The sequence below is a fragment of the Trachurus trachurus genome (assembly GCF_905171665.1).
Source record: "Trachurus trachurus genome assembly, chromosome: 4".
Lineage (NCBI taxonomy): Eukaryota > Metazoa > Chordata > Actinopteri > Carangiformes > Carangidae > Trachurus > Trachurus trachurus.
The window spans coordinates 13,061,087-13,084,161 of record NC_139898.1 but is presented as its reverse complement, the minus strand read 5'-3'; the positions used below and the strand labels follow the sequence as shown (position 1 = coordinate 13,084,161).

The window sequence follows — 23,075 nt, the reverse complement described above, 5'->3', positions numbered from 1 at the left end:
TGACAGTTGTAAAGCAATATAGTTTTTATTTGCATGATTCAAAACCTGTAGCTACTTTCGTATAGGCTAAACATTTTTTAATAAAGTTAATTAAAAGTAATAAAAATGACTGCAAATTTCGAGGTTTAATTCATCACATCAAGACTGTGTTAGTGTGTATTAGCTACATATTCAAAACCAGACATACATGCACTGGAATTAACCTGACATTTTCATTTTCGTCATTGTTTATTGCTATATTCAGTGCAGTATACTTAAGGAACTTTAGGAAGTAAATAATTTTTTCCCAACCCACTTGAAATGCATACTTAATCACAAATAATAATAATTACAACAATAATGGTAATAGTGGATCATCTCAACAAACACAGCACTGCATAGCTCAGATTTTAAACATAACACAGTATCACATTATACCAAGCGCTTTGATTTGAAGAGTGCAAGCATGTCATGCACATTGACATATTATCCACTAATTTTCGAATTGTTGGCTAACACTCTGCTTATCCAAGTCGTGAAGGATGATATGCGTGTGTAGACATCGGGGGTTCTGGGGTCTCCACATCGCCGGCCAGAGAAAGAGACAACACCTGCTGCAACTCCATCACACACCAAAGGACCACCTGAATCCCCCTTAAAGACAGAAAAATGAAGGTACTTAACACTAGATACTGTATACTAGCCTTAAAATACCCTGTTTGATTTTCTTTTTTCCCCCCCTATGCTCAGAATTGCTTGATTACTAAACAACCAGCGCACTCACCGAGCAGAAGCCTTGAAACGTTCTTCTCCCGACACCACACACCATTGCTCTGGTGATGGGTACCTGTCCCCATCTCCTACGACATGTCTGCTTTGGCAGTAGGGTTACGTTGACTTCCTGCAGCGTGTTTGGTAAGGTGTTGTTATCCCCGATATCCCCCCAGCCAGTTGTATTACACTGACTCCCTCTCCTCACTCTGCCAATACGTATCAGCTGAACTGCTGCTGTCAGCTGGGCCCTGCGATTGAGCTGAGATGAGGAGAGTAATGATAGAGAAATGCAGAATTAACTGTGTTAATGTCTGTGTAATCTAAACATGTGGTTATATGTTTTTTGTGCAATTTAAGAAAGCGAAGAAGATGGGATTGTTTTACTTTAGTTTAAACTCTCTTCACCTTTAGGAGCATGATGTCATTTGCATGTCCATCATAGTTAGGATTTGGAATCGATCTGGCAACAGTGAACTCCTGCTTTGTAGACTCATTACTTGACAGGGAATCAACTCCGAGCACAACTGTGTATGGTCTAGAAATCATAGTGAAGACTGGGCGTTAGACATGATGTTCAGGCTGCTCGTAAACTGTGAGATGCCGAGAGAAAACATGCTGATGACTTGCAAGACATAATGCATGGTGTTTTTTTTTTTTGAAATACATATGTAAGTGATGGCTGTAAAAGAGAAGATTTTTATTCTTACGTGCGTATCTGACAATGTGCTGCTGTGAGCACAAAGTCTTCTCTCACCAATACTCCCCCACAGTTATGGCCACCTCGGACTTGCAGTGATGCCATGTAGGGGCGTGAGTGGGGGGCAGCATCTTTGCCCCCAACAATATGGGTACCATCAGCACCTGAAACACAAAATACATCTTTTACTTAAGCTAACCCAACTTAATTTAGGCTTGTGATATATATAGCTTTTTTAAACTATGGGTCACAACAAGACATTACAAAAAAAAAGACATTTGTTCGGCCGCTGTGGGATTGTATTGTACAGATGCTTACCGTTTAGGACAAAGAACAGCACGATCAAGAGCCTGACCGCCATGGTCTCTGGTCAGATCTATACACTCTGCTCTCAGGTTTTATAATTTCTGGACAAAAAAAATCTTCCTTATTTTTGTGGTATGCATTGCTTCAGTGAATTTGTCAACATGTCATTTTTGCACCTTAAATTGTTGGTCGGATTACAAAACACATGGTGTGATTTGCAAAACAGGGTTTCATAAAAAGTGATGCAACAGGCAGTTTGAGTTGATGAAATGTTCAGAAAGTTCAGATTTGCCATTAGAAGCATGTGTACTGATGAAATGAATGTCAAACATTTGTTCAGCAAAGCTGCAGAGTGGGATTAACAACTTCATAAGTGACTGAAAAGTAGAAAATGAGAAAAACAATAATTTGTGTCCTTGGGATACTTACAAGACTGTCTCCTGTTGCATGTTGTTGTGTCATGCAACACATATCATGCAACTAAGTTCCTCAGCTATGTGGAAGTGAATGTCTATATTAACGTTTAAAAACTGTATCTATAACGCAGCAGGCAACACTCTGTTGAATGTGTGCTGAACTCAACATACTAATAATGGAAAACCGCTGCAGTGGCTTTAATATTGTAACTCGTTGATTATTATTTATATCTGAAGAATGTGATAGGAATTTTAAATGTGGTTTTCTGTTTGTGTCAACTCTAAAAAACCCTACACAGACACAATAATTATTGTCTCCATATGACAATGAAAGTCTTTCATTGTAGCCTTTTTTTTGGTAAGATTATTAGATTCAGCAACTGTTCAGAAATATGTCAATAAATATTGAATAGATTGCCACAAAATTCCATAAATTGCCATAAATTTGTACAGGTAGCTGCACAAGAGAACAGAAGACCAGTCCTGCTGAGTTTAGTGATCCTCCTCTTTTCCTCTAGTGCCACCATGAGGATGACATTAGTGGTTGGGATGAAAAATGCCTCAAGATAGAAATATTGCCATGTAATTTGGTACGGTGTAAACTTTTACAAATGTTGTCATCCCTCACATTTTGTGTTGTACTAAATCAAATCAACCTGTATTTGTATGGCACTTTTCATACAATGAGTAGCACAAAGTGCCTCACAGAGGGTAAAAAACAACAAAGAAAATCAAGAAAACCCAACCCTCCCACCACCACATATATGCACACAGAGATACACAAATACATACACGCTCACACTCAGACCCACACATACACTAGCTGCCACTAAAGAGACATGGCCAGGCACCAAAGTGCAGAGCCCTTTAGCCACCCAGGCCAGAGCCATCCACGGGACAGCACCCCCAACGGTAGACGGAGACAACTCCCAGTCTGGCAGGACCCCATGAGGAAACACTAGAGCTAAGAACTGAGGGACTAAAACAGTAAATTAAGATAAAATATAATGAGGATAAAAACATAAAGAATGATAAGAGCATAAAGGGAATTCAAAAAAATTTAAGAAATCAATTAAAAGACTGACTGAAGCAAAAAACCTCAACAGTCTCTTCAGCCCTGAGGCTCTCCGGCAGGCTGTCCGACAGTCGAGGGCCATAGTAACTGAAAGCCGTCGTATGTTTTAGAACTTGTGGTATGGTTAAAAGGCCAGTGCCGGACGACTTCAGGGTCTGTGAGGGTTGAAACTAATAAAAGAACCTTAAAATCAATCCTGAAGCGCACAGGGAGCCAATACAGCGATTTTATGGTGTAATGTGTTACGGTCAGGTTAAAGGCCAGGGTCATTTTGTCTAATACTTTGATACATATGCTTATTTGCTACATGAATGACCTTTCCAGCAGCCCTATTTTTTTTTCTTACTCATGTGGATACTTCTTACTCAATATTTCTTGGATGAACCTCAACCTCAACATATTATAACTTCAATATTTTGCAGTGGTGATACCACACATGTCACACACAAACCAAGGTTTAAAGCAGAAGTGAGTGATCCGGTCGTTTTCGCTAATGCTGCGTTCCAGGCAGGCTTTTGAAATCGTAAATTACAGCTTCAAGTCACAACTTACGACTTTGTAGCGTTCCAGGCAACCCACTCGTGTTTTTCCGACCTGTTTTACCGGTGAAAGTCACTATAACGGCCATTCGTAACTTCCGACCGGTGAACTCGTACCAGATCGAACTGGTACCACTTCACGGTCGGAAAATTACGAGTTTCCTTGAACGCACCATAACAGTCCTCGTCGCTACGTCACCACATTCACGGCGTTCCTTGGCTGCACACACAGCCCTGCATGCCGTTCTCTCTCCTCATTGGATAAAAACTGTAGGATACGATAAATGTTTTCTCTTCGGCTCAGAGCAGAGCAGAGGGACTGGGAGACCCGTGTTTCAGACCAAACACTCTATGTAAGTGATTGCTGTCGGAAGATATAACTATTTAAGACTTATATTAACACAAATATATCACTCACTTCTGCTTTAAGTAGGCTAAGAGTTTTTTGTACATGTGCCCTGATGAACAAATAAATAGGTAACATACTCATAACATCTTTGTCTTTAAAAGTTTAATTCACATTTATTTTTTTCATACATTTTTTTGAACACAGCTCTACATTTTGATAATTTGATTCACCTGGATATTTTATTAATAAGCTGCCTGCTGGACAGGAAATGTTGTGTGTTTGTGGCAACAGAAACAGAAACAATTGATTGAAGAGCAAATTCTGACAGAGCAATGTTTTGTTTGACTGTCCAATCTGCCTACTGATGAGACCACTTGATAACTTACTCATTTGATGTTAAAGAGGGAACATACATTTGCTATTTGAAATTCTTTTTTATTTTCAATTTCAGTTGCAGTGACAAAGCAAGCTGAGACATCTCAATTATGCATGCTGAAGCAAAAATTTTAAGAAAACTTTTCACTCATAACGTTTTGCTACTCGATGATGCGCTTGATCCAGGGCAGGTACTTTGATACATCTGTGTAGACGTTGGGTTTATGCGGGTAGTTGCAGATCCTGTCATAGTTGAAGGACACAATACCAACAGCTTTGCCATTGCACACCAGAGGGCCACCAGAGTCACCCTGTGAGGGGCAAATATTTCAACGTGTTTATTTATGATATAATCTAAAATGTTTGCACTTCTAGCCAAACAGACATCAGCTTTTAAAAACGTACCTGACAGAATCCTTTGTTTGTGCCATATCCACCTGCACAGATGACATTGTCAGGAAGACGACCCCACATTTCCTTACAGACATATGGGTTAATGACAGACACGTCCACCACTCTGAGGTCATAAACATTTCCACCGCCTGTTTGAGTGAAACCCCAACCAGCTACTTTGCACGCCTCATTCTCCCCTACATGACTTCCAGCACTGGCAAGTTGAATGATTTGGAGTCTGTTGTCCACTTGCACTTTTCGGGACAGCTGCAAACACACAAAATTAGAGAGCAAAACTGAGAAAGATCTTTTTTCATTCAACAGATTTCCAGTTCGACAAAATATTGATGTTTGTATATTGTGTTTTTGCTAGTTGTTTCAATAAAACCACCATGTAGTTTTTATTTAAGGACATTTTTATCGTCTATTTCTTTTTTTTTTTTAAGTATATTTTTTTTGGCTTTTTCAGCTTTTATTTGATAGCACAGTAGAGATAGACAGGAAAGGGGGAGGCAGAGAGAGGGGGAATGACATGCAGGGAAGGTCTGCACGACGCGGGACTCGAACCAGGGACACCTGTGTTGAGGACTGTAGCCTCTACATGGGGCGGCCGCTTTAACCACTGTGCCACGCCTTTATCGTCTATTTCTATTGTCACAATGTGGCGCCACAGAGATGAATGATACCACCTGAGAAAATGTACTTACTTTGAGGAGCATGATGTCATATCCAAATCCCACAGAGTTATAATATTCGTGCTTGTACCAGTGCTCAATATATCTTATGTTATCATAACCAGCGTTCCTGAGATTGTGGGTGCCAACAACAACGAGTGTAGGGTGACTAAATGAGAAATAGATAAGAGGTTGTCAGTAAGATTTCTGAGATTGTACCAACAACAGAAGAAAATAATTACAAAAAGGTTTATGATTTTTGAACACACAAATGAATGGTAACTCACTCATCACCACAGTGGGCCGCAGTCAGTACAAAGTCTTCTCTGATGAGGAATCCTCCACATATATGGCCGCCATTGTTCTGGATCGAGGCCATGTACAGCAAATCGTTCTCTGGAGCTTTTTCACCATTTATGATGTCACTCCCCTGAGCTGCAAAGATGAATAAAAAACTAAATTATATGATATATTCCATAAAAAGTTTGCAGAATAATATAGAGATTCTATTATCTTACCGGTTTGCCCAAGCCAGGCCACGACCTGAAAAAACAGGAGTGGAGCATACATGATGCCGCAAGACAAGTAGTTGTCTTCTTGGTGGGAGTCAAGTTGGCCCTTTTATACAGCAGTTTGCTTCATTGGCAGCCATGATTTTCACTTATCTTGACTTGTAACCACATCCCTTGTGTAATGCAGGTTTGCTTGTTTGCAACAGAAATTATCTTTGTAATAATCTTGTTGGTTGATGTGATCCAGTTCCTTTGAGGCACATGATGAGTAGAAGATGAGTTTTATACAGTTTCGCACATCACTCTATTTTGCATGATTTATTTTCTATATGTTTCAGTCTCTTGATTTTGTACGCTCCAAATCTGCTTTCCTTTTCCTTTCTGCTCACAATAAGGAAAACTTAAAATAAGCTAACTTAAAAATGAGTGATGAGTCAATAGCACTTGTGTATTCTATTAGACCTAGCCATGATGAATGTTATAAAAAGTTTAGAAGTTCAGATACCAGATACCAAGGTTTAAGCCATTTTATCAGTTTTAATTTTGGTTAAACAACCATTTCTCTGAATTTCACAACAATCCAGATGAAACACATACGCCAGATTCTTGGTTCTGTTTTGAATGACAACAATGTTGTAGACTACTTGAGTTTAGTGTCCTTATTTGACAGCAGTAAGACATATAATTAATGACCCTGTTACTGTGCTGATGATCAAAATACAGCATTTTGTGAATTTTGTAAATTGTGCAACTACAAAAAAAGATTAATAAATGTAAAAAATAAAATAAAATAAACGTTTGTCATATAGTGCAGGAAATTAACTTTATTACAATGCTTACTATGCTTTGTAACAGTGGCCTTCATGATAATAACAGTGTATGAAATGACATGAGAGAAGGTCCACTCAGAGTGATGGACGTGCAGAAAATCCTCACTTGAATCTGCAGCCTGACTTTATAGAGCATGAGTTACAGCAAAACCACTGAAAACCCAATTTGTACTTCAGGAGAGATCCATAACTGTGGTTATATAAGTGCATAATAATGTCACACTCACCTACAGTATGGAGCCCTCATCTATTACAAAATCAAGCTGCATCACTTTGGTGAAAATTCTGTTCAATTGGTTTCATTTCAGTTGACCAGCAGTAGGTAGATCCTGTCTCTCAAGTTATTTGCTACCACATTTACTTCACTCCCTCCTAAAGTTACACACTTCACAAGAGGCAAGTCAACCATGACTGTCCAATCTGCCTACTGAGGAGACCACTTGATAACTTACTCATCTGATGAGGATGTTAAAGAGGGAACATACAGTATATCTGCTATTTGATTTTTATTTTTATTTCAATTTCAGTTGCAGTGACAAAGCAAGCTGAGACATCTCAATTATGCATGCTGAAGCAAAACTTTGAAGAAAATTTTCACTCATAACGTTTTGCTACTTGATGATGCTCTTGATCCAGGGCAGGTACTTTGATACATCTGTGTAGACGTTGGGTTTATGCGGGTAGTTGCAGATCCTGTCATAGTTGAAGGACACAATACCAACAGCTTTCCCATTGCACACCAGAGGGCCACCAGAGTCACCCTGTGAGAGGCAAATATTTCAACGTGTTTATTTATGATATCATTAAAAATGTTTGCACTTCTAGCCAAACAGACATCAGCTTTTAAAAACGTACCTGACAGAATCCTTTGTTTGTGCCATATCCACCTGCACAGATGACATTGTCAGGAAGACGAACCCACATTTTCTTACAGACATATGGGTTAATGACAGACACGTCCACCACTCTGAGGTCATCAACATTTCCACCGCCTGTTCTAGTGAAACCCCAACCAGCTACTTTGCACGCCTCATTCTCCCCTACATGACTTCCAGCACTGGGAAGTTGAATGATTTGGAGTCTGTTGTTCACTTGCACTTTTCGGGACAGCTGCAAACACACAAAATTAGAGAGCAAAACTGAGAAAGATATTTTTTCATTCAAAAGATTTCCAGTTCAAAAAATGTTGTTATATTGATGTTTGTACCTGTGTTTTTGCTAGTTGTTTCAATAAAACTAATTTCTAATTTCGTCACAACAACTTGTAATGACACCAAAGTTATCTGGGTGAGTAAATGATCGTATTTTATGCTAGAAATAAGGTCCAGATTGTAAAAAAGGGCAATTCCCCTTTAAGCACATTTATATTGTCTATTTCTATTGTCAGAATGTGGCGCCACAGAGATGAATGATACCACCTGAGAAAATGTACTTACTTTGAGGAGCATGATGTCATATCCATTCCCCACTGAGTTATAAGATTTGTGCTTGTACCGGTGCTCAATATATCTTATGTTATCATAACCAGCGTTCCTGAGATTGTGGGTGCCAACAACAACGAGTGTAGGGTGACTAAATGAGAAATAGATAAGAGGTTGTCAATAAGATTTCTGAGATTGTACCAACAACAGAAGAAAAATAATTACAAAAAGGTTTATGATTTTTGAACACACAAATGAATGGTAACTCACTCATCACCACAGTGGGCCGCAGTCAGTACAAAGTCTTCTCTGATGAGGAATCCTCCACATATATGGCCGCCATTGTTCTGGATCGAGGCCATGTACAGCAAATCGTTCTCTGGAGCTTTTTCACCATTTATGATGTCACTCCCCTGAGCTGCAAAGATGAATAAAAAACTAAATTATATGATATGTTCCATAAAAAGTTTGCAGAATAATATTGAGATTCTATTATCTTACCGGTTTGCCCAAGCCAGGCCACGACCTGAAAAAACAGGAGTGTAGCATACATGATGCTGCAAGACAAGTAGTTGTCTTCTTGGTGGGAGTCAAGTTGGCCCTTTTATACAGCAGTTTGCTTCATTGGCAGCCATGATTTTCACTTATCTTGACTTGTAACCACATACCTCGTGCCATGCAGGTTTGCTTGTTCTTTGTAATCTTATCTTTGTAATAATCTTGTTGGTTGATGTGATCCAGTTCCTTTGAGGCACATGATGAGTAGAAGATGAGTTTTATACAGTTTCGCACATCACTCTATTTTGCATGATTTATTTTCTATATGTTTCAGTCTCTTGATTTTGTACGCTCCAAATCTGCTTTCCTTTTCCTTTCTGCTCACAATAAGGAAAACTTAAAATAAGCTAACTTAAAAATGAGTGATGAGTCAATAGCACTTGTGTATTCTATTAGACCTAGCCATGATGTATGTTATAAAAAGTTTAGAAGTTCAGATACCAGATACCAAGGTTTAAGCCATTTTATCAGTTTTAATTTTGGTTAAACAACCATTTCTCTGAATTTCACAACAATCCAGATGAAACACATACGCCAGATTCTTGGTTCTGTTTTGAATGACAACAATGTTGTAGGCTACTTGAGTTTAGTATCCTTATTTGACAGCAGTAAGACATATAATTAATGACCCTGTTACTGTGCTGATGATCAAAATACAGCATTTTGTGAATTTTGTAAATTGTGCAACTACAAAAAAAGATTAATAAATGTAAAAAAATAAAATAAAATAAAAGTTTGTCATATAGTGCAGGAAATTAACTTTATTACAATGCTTACTATGCTTTGTAACAGTGGCCTTCATGATAATAACAGTGTATGAAATGACATGAGAGAAGGTCCACTCAGAGTGATGGACGTGCAGAAAATCCTCACTTGAATCTGCAGCCTGACTTTATAGAGCATGAGTTACAGCAAAACCACTGAAAACCCAATTTGTACTTCAGGAGAGATCCATAACTGTGGTTATATAAGTGCATAATAATGTCACACTCACCTACAGTATGGAGCCCTCATCTATTACAAAATCAAGCTGCATCACTTTGGTGAAAATTCTGTTCAATTGGTTTCATTTCAGTTGACCAGCAGTACTAGTAGGTAGATCCTGTCTCTCAAGTTATTTGCTACCACATTTACTTCACTCCCTCCTAAAGTTACACACTTCACAAGAGGCAAGTCAATCATGACTGTCCAATCTGCCTACTGAGGAGACCACTTGATTCTGATGAGGATGTTAAAGAGGGAACATACAGTATATCTGCTATTTGATTTTTATTTTTATTTCAATTTCAGTTGCAGTGACAAAGCAAGCTGAGACATCTCAATTATGCATGCTGAAGCAAAACTTTGAAGAAAATTTTCACTCATAATGCTTTGCTACTTGATGATGCTCTTGATCCAGGGCAGGTACTTTGATACATCTGTGTAGACGTTGGGTTTCTGCGGGTAGCTGCAGTTCCTGTCATAGTTGAAGGACACAATACCAACAGCTTTCCCACTGCACACCAGAGGGCCACCAGAGTCACCCTGTGAGAGGCAAATATTTCAACGTGTTTATTTATGATATCATTTAAAATGTTTGCACTTCTAGCCAAACAGACATCAGCTTTTAAAGATGTACCTGACAGAATCCTTTGTTTGTGTGATATCCACCTGCACAGATGACATTGTCAGAAAGACCAACACCCCACTGTTCCTTACATTCAGATGGGTTAATGACAGACACGTCCACCACTCTGAGGTCATAAACATCTCCACCGCCTGTTTTATTGAAACCCCAACCAGCTACTTTGCACGCCTCATTCTTCCCTACATGACTTCCAGCACTGGGAAGTTGAATGATTTGGAGTCTGTTGTTCACTTGCACTTTTCGGGACAGCTGCAAACACACAAAATTAGAGAGCAAAACTGAGAAAGATCTTTTTTCATTCAACAGATTTCTAGTTCAACAAATGCTTTTATTTTGATGTTTGTATATTGTGTTCTTGCTAGTTGTTTCAATAAATCCACCATGTAGTTTTTATTTAAAGGTGTACAGAAATGGCCGTTTGTCCTGTTTGTCGTGCCGAGTTGTCACGAGCTGCAACACGAGTTTACCCGAGTAAGGAAAACGAATTTGATTGGTCGTTATCGAGCGGGCGGGATATTCAAAGCTTGGGGCGAGACCGAGCTCCGTGTGTGTGCGTGTGTCTCAGACGTTTGAATGACGGATTACGGATCCAATATCAGTGGCTGATGAATCGTGTACAATCTGAGTACGTATAATCCATGCGCCTGCATTATCCAATGTGAAAAAAAAATACACACTTTCATCCCAGATTTACTCAAAAATAGAATTTTGCACAAAGTTTGGCCTACATCGTCTGATAGATGAGTTATTACACTAATTTTATGACCCAGAGTGGGCTCAAATTCAATTTTCTTTTCTGTACACCTTTAAGGACATTTTTATTGTCTATTTCTATTGTCACAATGTGGTGCCACAGAGATGAATGATACCATAGAAAATGTACTTACTTTGAGGAGCATGATGTCATATCCACCCCATACATTTTCATAAGATTTGTGTATGTAAGGTGGTTGCTCAATATATCTTATGTTATCAAAATCAGCGTTCCTGAGATTGTGGGTGCCAACAACAACGAGTGTAGGGTGACTAAATGAGAAATAGATAAGAGGTTGTAAATACGATTTCTGAGATTGTACCAACAACAGAAGAAAATAATTACAAAAAGGTTTATGATTTTTGAACACACAAATGAATGGTAACTCACTAATCACCACAGTGGGCCGCAGTCAGTACAAAGTCTTCTCTGATGAGGAATCCTCCACAGAAATGGTGGCCGTGCTTGTTCTGGATCGAGGCCATGTACAGCAAATCGTTCTCTGGAGCTATTTTACCATTTATAATGTCACTCCCCTGAGCTGCAAAGATGAATAAAAAACAAAATTATACGATATATTCCATAAAAAGTTTGCAGAATAATATTGAGATTCTATTATCTTACCGCTTTGCCCAAGCCAGGCCACGACCTGAAAAAACAGGAGTGGAGCATACATGATGCTGCAAGACAAGTAGTTGTCTTCTTGGTGGGAGTCAAGTTGGTACTTTTATACAGCACTTTGCTTCATTGGCAGCCATGGTTTTCACTTATCTTGACTTGTAACCACATACCTCGTGCCATGCTGGTTTGCCTGTTTGCAACAGATTATCTTTGTAATAATCTTGTTGGTTGATGTGATCCAGTTCCTTTGAGGCACATGATGAGTAGAAGATGAGTTTTATACAGTTTCTCACATCACTCTATTTTTCCTATAGTCTTATTTTTTATGTTCTTTTCCATAGTATTTGGGACGCATACACATACAAACATTGGCCTCTTCATCAAAAACAAAAATCAAAAATATGCATCACATACTTTAAAGTTGATGTTTGTAGTTTTGGTCTTTATAACTTTACTTTATGCAGGATTTTCTTTCTATATGTTTCAGTCTCTTGATTTTGTGCACTCCAAATTTACTTCCCTTTTCCTTCCTGCTCACAATAAGGAAAACTTAAAATAAGCTAATTTAAAAATGAGTGATGAGTCAATAAAACTTGTGTATTCTATTAGACCTCGCCATGATATATGCTATAAAAAATAGATGTTCAGATACCAGATACCAAGGTTTCAGTCATTTTATCAGTTTGGGTTTTGGTGAATCAACCATTTCTCTGAATTTCACAACAAACCAGATGAACCACATATGCCAGATTCTCGCTTCAAGCTTTGAGTGACAACAATCTTGTATTTGGGTTTACTATCCTTATTTGACAGCAGTAAGATACACATTGCTCACTTCATCAAAAACATGTGCAAACATTCTTTAAAGTTGATGTGTGTAGTTTTGGTCTTTATAGCTTTATTTAATGCATGATTTATTTTCTATATGTTTCAGTCTCTGCCAAATATAGTGTTGTGGTCAAGACCATGTAACCCAAGACTGAGTCAAGACTAAGATCGAGCATCAAGCAAGTCGTCTGTGGAGGTCGACCCTATTGAAATTGACCTGTTTATTAGGGCCAGAGCAACAACAAGCATCGGCTTAAACAATTGCATTTTTGGAGCCTTTCCAATGCCCCAAAATGCAGCTTATTTGACATGCACATCAAGTCTGTGTGGAAATTTGATATTTTAAAGTCATTGGACATGGGCAAGGTAAAATGGTGAAATGGCGCCAACTAGAAAGTAAAAAAAACATCTCCATTGGGCTTACTTTGTCGTAGGCGGACAAAATGTGGTATGGTACACATATGTATCATCCCAAGACTTTTTGTCTTGGCCCTAATTATCTTTAAGTTACATAAACCAAAGTGAGTGGGCGACAGAAAAAGACATCTGCGGTTAAAAATAAGATTTGGTCTTGACTGGTCTTGAGAGAAAATCCTGAGTCCAATTCAACCGAGACTGAGAGAAGACTGAGTAAAGATGTAGTCGATTCTGAGACAAAACCAAGACCTTGAAAATGTGTTCTCAAGACACAACCATGCCTGCTGTATGCTATGAAAATAGATGTTCAGATACCAAGGTTTCAGTCATTTTATCAGTTTGGGTTTTGGTAAATCATCCATTTCTCAGAATTTCACAACAAACCAGATAAACCACATATGCCAGTTTCTCTCTACAACAATATTGTACTTGAGTTTATTTCCTTATTTGAAAGTGGTAAAACATATAACTCATAACCCTATTTATATTTCTGGTGATGATCAGAATACAGCATTTGTAAATTATGTAAATTGTGCAAAAACAAAAAAAAGTGTAATACATGTGAAAAGGTTTGTCCTATTGTGCAGGAAATTAACTTTATTACAATACTAACTATGCTTTGTAACAGTGGCCTTCTCGATAATAAGAGTGTATGAAATGACACGTGTGAAAAGGTCCACTCATGAACGTGCAGAAAATCATCACTTAAATCTGAAGCCAGACCCTATAAAGCTTTATAGTGAGTTACAGCAGAAACTCTTAGGGAGACCCATCATGGGTGTCTTATTAAAGCATACAAAGTGCTTTAATTTGCTCTAATTTTTCCTCACTTTTTTGTTTCTATTCAGTCACTCAGTCACATCGGATGAACTGTAATTGGTTTGCTCTAAAACATGAAGAACACAGATACAAAACAACAATTCTTCAGTGTAAAAAAAAAAAATCAATAAAAATAAATCTTGACACAGCGTACTAAGACATGCCTTTGAATTCTGCAGTAGCTAAATGAGACGAGCCACAGAAACCACAGTTTCCCCAGTCATGAGCATCAGCCGTCAACATTCACAGTAATGAAACTCACAGTTGGAGAGGACAAACATGCAATTCAGGACAGGGTCTTGCTGTCACATACAATACAATTTAAAACGCTCTCTTCCCATTTTGCTTTTGATAACTTGATTGATAAATACAAGCTTTGATGTCTTTATAGTTTTTTTTTCCCCCCTTCACCCCATTCATCATTAGGTATGAAAGATAGATTGCTTGTATTCTCTTGCTCGACCAAGATGACACTGTCATGGCCTGTGTCTCCTGTTCCCTTCCTGTTTTATTTTGAAGTTCAGTATCCTGTCTTCCTGTGTGCACCCTCCTATGATTACTTCATGTGTCTCACCTGGGTTTGATTGCACCACCTGTGTCTCGTAACCTCAGTGTTTTCCCATTGTCCCTTGTCGGTGTGTCTATCTGTGTTGATACCCAGTGTTTGTCGTGAGATCTCCTGCATGTTTCAGCTGCTTCGGTTTTCCTGTGTTCCTGCTCGGACCTTTTCATGTTGTACCCCTGTGGGTTTATTAAACATTTTTAGTTTTCACCGCACCAGTTTTTGTCTGTGTCTGCATCTGGGTCCAGTTCTCTATAATCAGTAGGTCAAACACTGGCGAGCCTGGGACAAAGTGCAACCAGACCAGAGCAGCTACTTTTTTCTCTATCTCAGTGACACTTTTCTGAACCCACTCCTCGGTCTGTTTGTAGATAGCTCTCAGCCACATCAAACCATGAAACTTGTTGGATAAATTGTATACGTGGACAATTAAGATACAGCAGCTTCTCTGGTGTGGATCTACGTGACACAGCTGTTCTAACTCTGACCAATTAGATTAACCACAGATTCAGCTTCAAGCGTTCTCACGGTCACAGCATTATGTGACCAGAATTAAAAATGGGTAATGTATGTGTGAAGTAGTGAGTATTGCTTTATGCTACAAAATAAATTACTAATTTTAAACATACATGATGCAAATTATGACTGCAAAGGGAGACTGAGGATTATTGCAGCATGGGTCTATTGTAACATTTGCACATTCTGCTTGGTTTCATTTTTATGTTCAACAATTGTAAAACCACTATGACTCAAAATATACCTGGCTCACAGAGACACACATAGGGGCAACAGACATACAGACGCACAAACACTAATTATGTTTAAAATAAATTAGTGTAGAGTAAAAAAGCTTCTGTATCAAGTTATTGTCATAATCATTATGTTATAATGGTACATTACACCTCAGTGTATGTTTCAACTACCCCAGACTAACCCCAACCCTGTAAATGTTTGACTTCTAGTGTTTGAGACTAAACCATGAATGTTCTTTTTGTGTTGCAGAGATAACACCTACACCACTTAAATGCAGATTTGTATAATTAGTTTTTATTTATTATTGAACACACAGGTTGAAAAGATCTCCAAGATACAGACAGGTCAGCAACCAGAAAAATAAAAGACAATATTCTATATTATCTTTATTGGAGAATGAAATGAGATGAAATAAAATACAATTCTTTTTTTTTTCTTTAAGGTTAAAGAGTCAACAAAGAAATTTCGCCAGAGATATCTTTGCGATACAAGTCAAGCATGTCCAGTTTAACTTAACAATCCTTCTTCTTCAGAATGTCTTTGATCCAGGGAAGGTATTTTGATATATCGGTATAGATGTTGGGAACATTTGGGTAGTCACAATCATTTCTCATGTTGAAAGACACAACACCAACAGCTGTCCCACCACACACCAGAGGGCCACCAGAGTCGCCCTGCGAGGAGGAAGAAGCTCAAATTGTTTAATCATAATTTTAAACAGCAACCATTCATAACTGGATATGACCAGAAAACTCACCTTACAGAATCCGTTTTTTGTATCATATCCACCAGCACAGATGACATTGGCAGGAAGATTGACCGGAACTTCCTTCCATATGTTCTTACAGACCTCCAGGTTGATGATACGCACGTCCACCTCTTGCAGGTCATTAACAACTTTACCTCGAGTTTTTGTGAGACCCCAACCAGCTACACGGCACTTTGCTTTATCCTTTATTTTATTGCTTGGCTTTGGAAGTTGAATAGGTTGTACCCTTTTTGAGCTCAGTTTAACTTTCCTAGAAAGCTGGAAACATACAAAGATGAAAAATAAAGACTTGGAAAAAATCCAACAGTTATGTCTTAAGATGAAGATGGAGCTTGTATGTGTGGTCAGTGCTTTATTGTTTATGGTTTTCAGAATTGAAGAACATTGATATTTTTGTAAAAAAAAATGCACGGCTGTGAACTGTTGAGGTAATATACTTACTTTGAGGAGCATGATGTCATTTCCACTTGAAACGTCCAAATAATCTGGATGCTTGCATCTCTTTGCATCAAATCTCATTGAGTCATTATCAACCTTCTGGAGATTGTGGGTGCCGAGAACAACGCTTGTAGTCTTACTGAGTGGGAAAACATTGAGAGGTTGTCAACAGATTGTGTCAACATAACAAATGAAAAAGTGATAGCATCTTTGCCACAAATTATCTGGTTCTTTTGATTTAATTAAAGAGCAACGGTAACTCACTTTTTGTCACAGTGTGCAGCTGTAATCACAAATTCTTCACTGATAAGGAATCCTCCACACATATGAACTCCATTGTTCTGCACCGAGGCCATATACAGCATTAAGTTATCTGGGGCCTTTTTACCATGTATGATATGGCTCCCAAGTGCTTAAAAAAATAAAATAAATAAATAAATAATCATTTAATGTCCCATCTGTGTGTCAGAGAGTGATCATTTAATTAATCTTACCATTTTGTCCAAGACATGTCAGAAGATGAACAAGCAGAATTTTGTGCAGATACTGCATCATGCTGGAAGCAAACCCAACCTGTCGTTCATGGGGTGTCACCCCGACCCTTTTTATACAACTGTTTTCTCACTGAGCGACCCTGTGGTTTTCATTTTTGACCGCCTTTTCTGCAACCTTACTGCATCTGTGCAACCTTTAATTATGTGTGTGGTCAGCAAAGAAGTGAACCTTCAGTCCTGACATTGTTACAGTAAATATAAAAGGTTGCGGTGCACTGCCTTTGCAGCCTGAAGCACGTACTGACATTCAATCAGTATGTAATAGGTCTAATAGACTGTCCCATGAATCCATTTATTCAAGTGTCCTTTTAATTTATATCCCTCTTTTGAAGTTTCAGTTTGCATCTATGGCCTGACACCTAAGTCTCTGTCAACCTTAGTAATCTACGCCTTTATTACTTTTTAGATGTCACATTTTGGTTGTTGTTGTCACTATGATGGTGCACCAAAAATGTAAAGGACGAGTAACAGAAACCACAATTACAAGCTTCAGGCTGAGACTGAGAGTCATTTAACCATTGACATTTTGCAGTCTAAGGATCATTATGAGTCAGCCTAGCTGTCAGTATTTCTCTTTACCACAGTGGAACATGTCTGTAAGTGACGTGTATTACAAAAAGTGACATGAAATGATCTCACTGACAAGAATGAAGCACTGCAGGGAAGATGTATTTTTTGTAAGTCAACCTGGATGTTAGCATGTTATATTGGGTCCCTTGAGAAATGGTTAGTGGGGTTTTCACATAAGCACTGCAATAAATAAATAAAAATGTTACATGTTTTGTTCAGTACGATAATCTTCACAAATGTAGGGGAGAACAGGGTAAGATGAAACGCAGGGTTAGTTGATACACTCCTTGTTTCTAGGAAACCATAAGAAAAATTGAGTATGTGACCAAATGTATTTAGGAGAAGGCATCATTTTCAGTCTGTGAAGGTAAAGTGGTTTAACATTTATGTCCAAAAATAAAAATTGTGTTTAGACCAAAAGAGATTATTATTATTATTATTATTATTATTATACATTTGTTTTATACATGAGTTGTTGTATCTATGAGCTACAACATGAGGTAGTAAAATTAGCATGAAAGTGCACTCTTTTAAAGTCAATAAGGTAGCTGTAGGGTAAGTTGAGCCATTTGGCCAGGGGTAAGTCTGTTTCTCATTTCACTCAGTGGTGTACTGACAGCTTCCTGGTTTGTATATTGTGTGTCATATGTGACGGACTGTGAGAACAAATTTCCCAATGGGACAATAAAGGGATATTATCAAGTTGAGCCACATGCCCTATACACTTAATGAATGTGTTTTGACTGTCTTAATTATTAAATCAATATTCTGGATGTTTATGATTACAGTAAGTATGTTCCTGAGAACAGGAAAAGTTGTTTATGATAAGCCAAACTTTACTTTCAAAGAGAAAGATGAGGGATTCTTCCCAAGATGCGACGGAATCGCAAAACCTCCAAATCCCACTGAGTTAGTGGCTCAGCAGGAGGTCCCAGCAGTTTGTGTTCACCTGCAACCTGGACAGTGGAATATTAAGTAATGGTGGAGGTGGGAGATGGATGGAAGGAAAGAAGGGGGTTGGATCAACTTACCCAAAACAGTAATGTTTACACTCATTCTGTTTGTTTGTGGGGAAGCACAACATCCTGAAATACAGTATATGCAGATATGTTAGTTAGCAAACAAAACTATAATTGCCTTGATGTAGTGATCCTGAATATGAAAAGTGGCTCATCTTACCCCACTCCATGCAACTTCTTCTTGAAACCTAAATACAATTACCAGATGTATAAAAAGCTAATGTTAGGCTACAAGCAAACTGCACCACACGCACATATGTGACTCCAACTTTATCACCACCAATCATCCAATTAGTATGATTTAGTGCTTACCAATTCTACAAAAGCATTTCCTTCTTCAGTAGTTAGTTTAAAAAATGTGGGTGGTGTGAACATCACTGACAACCTCTGTGGTCCTATTTAACCTCTTGTTAGCAACCAGTGTTTCATGTTTTGAGGGGGAACAGGAACATGTTTTGATCTTGTGTTAACCACAGACACTTTGACTCAAGCATCTAGCCAAAGACACATTCAAGAGACACCTAGACCAGCACGAGGAACCTGAAGAGCTAAATTGATATCCCTCCGCCTGAGGACTCACCCCTATGACACTTTATGTACTACTCATCCAAGCTGTCTTCAGTGGTGAAAAAACAAAGCCAGTGAAGTCTTGCTTTCCATTCACGGTTATTACATCTTTTCCTCTACCTAAGTCACTCAGCACACTAACCAGCTAGTCCCAGTTTCAGATTTTCACATCAAATCACCTGAAAAAGTACTACTTCTCTGAAAACGTGTATTGCTGTTCCTAGAAGTGTGATACCTTCAAACAAACAAAATACAGAATGATCAATACTATAATTAAGTGCCTCAAAGTGACAGCTACATGTAAAGGCCTAAAAGAATCATTGGAGCTGGTTTACATTTGTTAACCAGCTCCAATGAGTCACAGGTCACAGTGTCAAAGTGTCAAATGTGTGTATACACATGGAGCGTGATGCCCTGCTATGGACATGGAAACTCTGTGGGTTCATTCACTTGCACTGCACTTCATATGTTGCACAAAGGAATGAAAGATTTTATGTGTAGCTAAAGCACATTGTCTTAGTCTGTGTCTGTGTCTTTGTCTTTGTCATTGCCTGATCAATCTTGGTGTCCATTATTTAGTCTCACATAGGCTGAATTGCTTGCAGTCAGCTGCAATCTGCAGTTGTTTGCTGTGCAATAGAGTCATGTCAAAACTGCACATGGCACAACATTCTTACTTAACAATGCCTTGCATTACAGTGTGGTCAGGGGCGCCACTAGGGATTTTGGGCCCCATGAAAAGAATCTTTACAGGGCCCCCAACACAGCGGCAACATTTTTTGATGCTATTTTACGTAGGCTACATACAATTATGCATTTTAATGGTATTTTTGACTATCATTACCATGTGAAAGAAGAACAACATGACGGTTGACATGTACAGAATCTCCTTCTCCTCTCTTTATTTCGTTTCTTCTCGTTTTTGGCTGCCTGCTATTTGAGGCGTACTGCTATCTCCACCTGCTGTGGCACTGTATGACAAAGCACCGGTGCGCTACCTGCAGCTGATCCAGTCGGACTGAACCATTTTACATAAATAGAGAGAGGGAAGGGGGGGGGGGGGGGGACATTGAAAATAAAATATTTGTGATTATATGTTAGTTAATAGCCCCCCCCCCCCCTTTTCGGCGCCCCCGAGTGTGGTCACATCATTTTGATGAGACATTTGTTACATAAACTTTCACAAATAGCTATAATAAACTTCATAATACTTAGCAAGTGATTAGACATGGGTAACCAGTAGTCCTTTAATGGCAGATGCTGAGAATTGTATGTATCACTTGTGACAAAGAATTTGAACTAGAGTCAAACTCATTATATAGCAACACAGTTAATTAAACTACAATAATGATGATAAACTTTATTTATTAGCACTTTACATACAATAGATGTTGCTCAAATTTACAGTATGAATTTGAATTATTTTGGACCCCGTTGGTGCTCTTTCTCAAACTTTTTTATACATAACACAGTGACACATTGAAGTTTGCAGAAATTCATACAATCATAATCTACGTGACAACCCAAGCATTTATGTAATCTGTCTGATCATCTTGATGAACCACTGCAACCACAGTTTCAAACTGCAGATTTCAACACTGATGTTCCCATGATCAGTTTTAAAACTGCAGCTGCAGTAATGTTTTTGTTGTTGTTGTTTAACACACAGATGCACCTTGAGCAGTCATAGAAAAGCATTACAAGACAACATAGATGAAAAAAAGTACCACCTAACACTGCAAGAGTATGTGTTGCATTTGCATTTGCATTTGTGTTGACAGATGACAGGTGCCACAGCAGGAGACAAATTTTTCATTTGGCTGACAAAATGAATTCGACGAAGCAATACTTTGATAATATGTTCCACAATCCATTATAAGACTGTTATGTTTTACACTGCTTTGTCTTGAGAGTCTCTTTGATCCAGGGTAGGAATTTTGATATGTCTGTATAGACATTAGGTACATCTGGGTAGTCACAAATGTTGTGATTATTAAAGGAAACAACTCCAACAGCCACTTTCCCTTTGCATACTAAAGGCCCACCAGAATCACCCTGTGAAGAGGAAGAAGCTCAGATTGTTTATTCATTACAGAGGAGATTTGTAAAGTTTCAACCACATTTAATGTAATCTGAGAATGGACAGAAGACATACCTGACAGAATCCTTTGTCTGTGCCATATCCACCTGCACAGATAACTGTGGCAGGAAGGATATTATGCCACAGCCTGTTGCACTCTTTCAGGTTAATTATTGGCACATCCACCACTTGCAAGTCAGCAACATTATTGCCGCCAGTTCTTGTCAAACCCCACCCGGCGACATGGCACTCTTCCTTGTTCTTATGTTTTATTTTTTGTCTTGGAAGGATAACCGGCTTGATAGGTGATTTTTTGCTCAGACGTGCTTTCCTAGACAGCTGGAGATATGAAATATGAAAAACTGGTGACATTTCTCTTTTCCCCCTGCTAACTTCGAACTAACATGAACTATGGTTCCTGAAATTTCAAGTTTTTGGAGTATTTCAAGTGTTGCTGTGTTTAGTTTCGATCTCTCGCACCATTAAAGTGCAGGATGTGGAAACAAAACCACAAGCAAGTTTTCAAATGATTGGGCTCCATTTTGAGTCCAGTTTCTACAGTTTCAAGACACTCTTGCAGAGCTCCCATACATTCAAACACAAGCACATACAAGTCCAACCATCCCCATCCCCATCCTCACCCCACCTGCCACCTGCACAGATTAAACTAATCCAAACTTTGTCACACAGAATTTAAAAATTTTTTTTTAACACTGTTACAACTGTAACACCTTCATTTTTATTTACTGGCCCTCAAAACTTAGTGTGTGGCCCAGGTGACAACTTAGAGTAAATGCAAACAATTTGACAAGATTGATGTCATTTACTGTAGGACTCTGAGGTTGAATATATCTTTACTTACTTTGAGGAGCATAATGTCGTTACCTCCTGTGACGTTCACATAAAATGGATGTTTGCATTTTGTTATATTGTACCTCATGTCATCTCTAATGTTCCTTAGGTTGTGGGTGCCAAGAACAATGCTGATAGGATTCCTGCATGAATGATAATTAGAGCATTTTAGAGAATTATTCGAAAATATATCTAATCAATCAATTTTGAAGGGGAAAGATCACTCACATGTTGTCACAGTGTGCTGCAGTCATTACAAAGTATTCACTAACAAGGAACCCTCCACATACATGACCTTTGTTGCTTTGCACTGATGCCATATACAGCATCGACCTCTGCTTGCTCTTTCTACCCTTTACGATTTCACTACCAAGCACTGAAAAGAAAAGAGGAAAAGTTTAAACATGATAATGTCACCTGTGTATGCTTTGAAAATGAGATGTGCAATCTTACCATTTTGTCCTAGACACGTCACAATATGAAAGAGCAGAAACTTTTGCAGAACATGCATCATGGTGGTACCCTCGACCTGTTGCCGTTGAGAAGTGAAGCAGCATACTGCACACTTTGTGGCTTCAGGTTTGAGTGTATCATATCTGCAGGACCCTTAACCTTAACTCTCACATGTGTCCTCACCTCACATTCTGTTGTCTTGACTTCCTTCCTTCTTATTTTGTTTGGTTGGTCGCTTTTGGACCCCTTTCTCTTAGTTTTTAGATAATGCCAGGTTATGAAGGGAACTTTTGTGTTTGGGCTTTGGAATTAAACTTAGTTTATTTCTTTATTAGTGAATAAAGTGAATTTTTTTTTATTTGTTGTTTTTTAGCAGTTGCACTTTCAGATGAAAAATCACCCCTTGCAGCTGCTGCACTAAAACCTGTGAAAACCAAAACCACAATTCCATTTACCACTCACTGCCCTAGTTGTTCACACCTTTGGTAATGGGG

General features: G+C 38.5%; 3 protein-coding genes across 3 annotated transcripts; all 3 read right to left on the bottom strand.

The window, feature by feature from the left end:
* Nucleotides 1-62: 62 nt before the first annotated feature.
* On the bottom strand, nt 63-1,816 carry LOC310985095 (serine protease 57-like). The gene is made up of 5 exons (XM_083970547.1): nt 1,769-1,816; nt 1,461-1,614; nt 1,159-1,288; nt 764-1,012; nt 63-633 (listed from the first exon to the last, which is right to left on the bottom strand). Exons 1-5 carry the CDS (start codon nt 1,809-1,811, stop codon nt 466-468), a joined length of 744 nt encoding a protein of 247 aa, XP_083826673.1. The 5' UTR covers nt 1,812-1,816; the 3' UTR covers nt 63-465.
* Nucleotides 1,817-4,671: 2,855 nt separating this feature from the next.
* Nucleotides 4,672-9,018, bottom strand: LOC310984774 (chymotrypsin-like elastase family member 2A; the record flags this gene model as incomplete). Its single annotated transcript, XM_083970090.1, has 5 exons — nt 4,672-4,821; nt 7,775-8,029; nt 8,356-8,491; nt 8,611-8,758; nt 9,009-9,018. The coding sequence occupies 5 exons, from the start codon at nt 9,016-9,018 to the stop codon at nt 4,672-4,674; spliced, it is 699 nt and encodes a 232-aa protein (XP_083826216.1).
* Nucleotides 9,019-10,272: 1,254 nt separating this feature from the next.
* Nucleotides 10,273-22,670, bottom strand: LOC310984773 (duodenase-1-like; the record flags this gene model as incomplete). The annotated part of the gene is made up of 8 exons (XM_083970089.1): nt 22,582-22,670; nt 22,357-22,504; nt 22,139-22,271; nt 21,352-21,615; nt 21,092-21,251; nt 11,699-11,820; nt 10,517-10,774; nt 10,273-10,422 (listed from the first exon to the last, which is right to left on the bottom strand). Exons 1-8 carry the CDS (start codon nt 22,640-22,642, stop codon nt 10,273-10,275), a joined length of 1,296 nt encoding a protein of 431 aa, XP_083826215.1. The 5' UTR covers nt 22,643-22,670.
* Between the last annotated feature and the right edge of the window lie 405 nt (nt 22,671-23,075).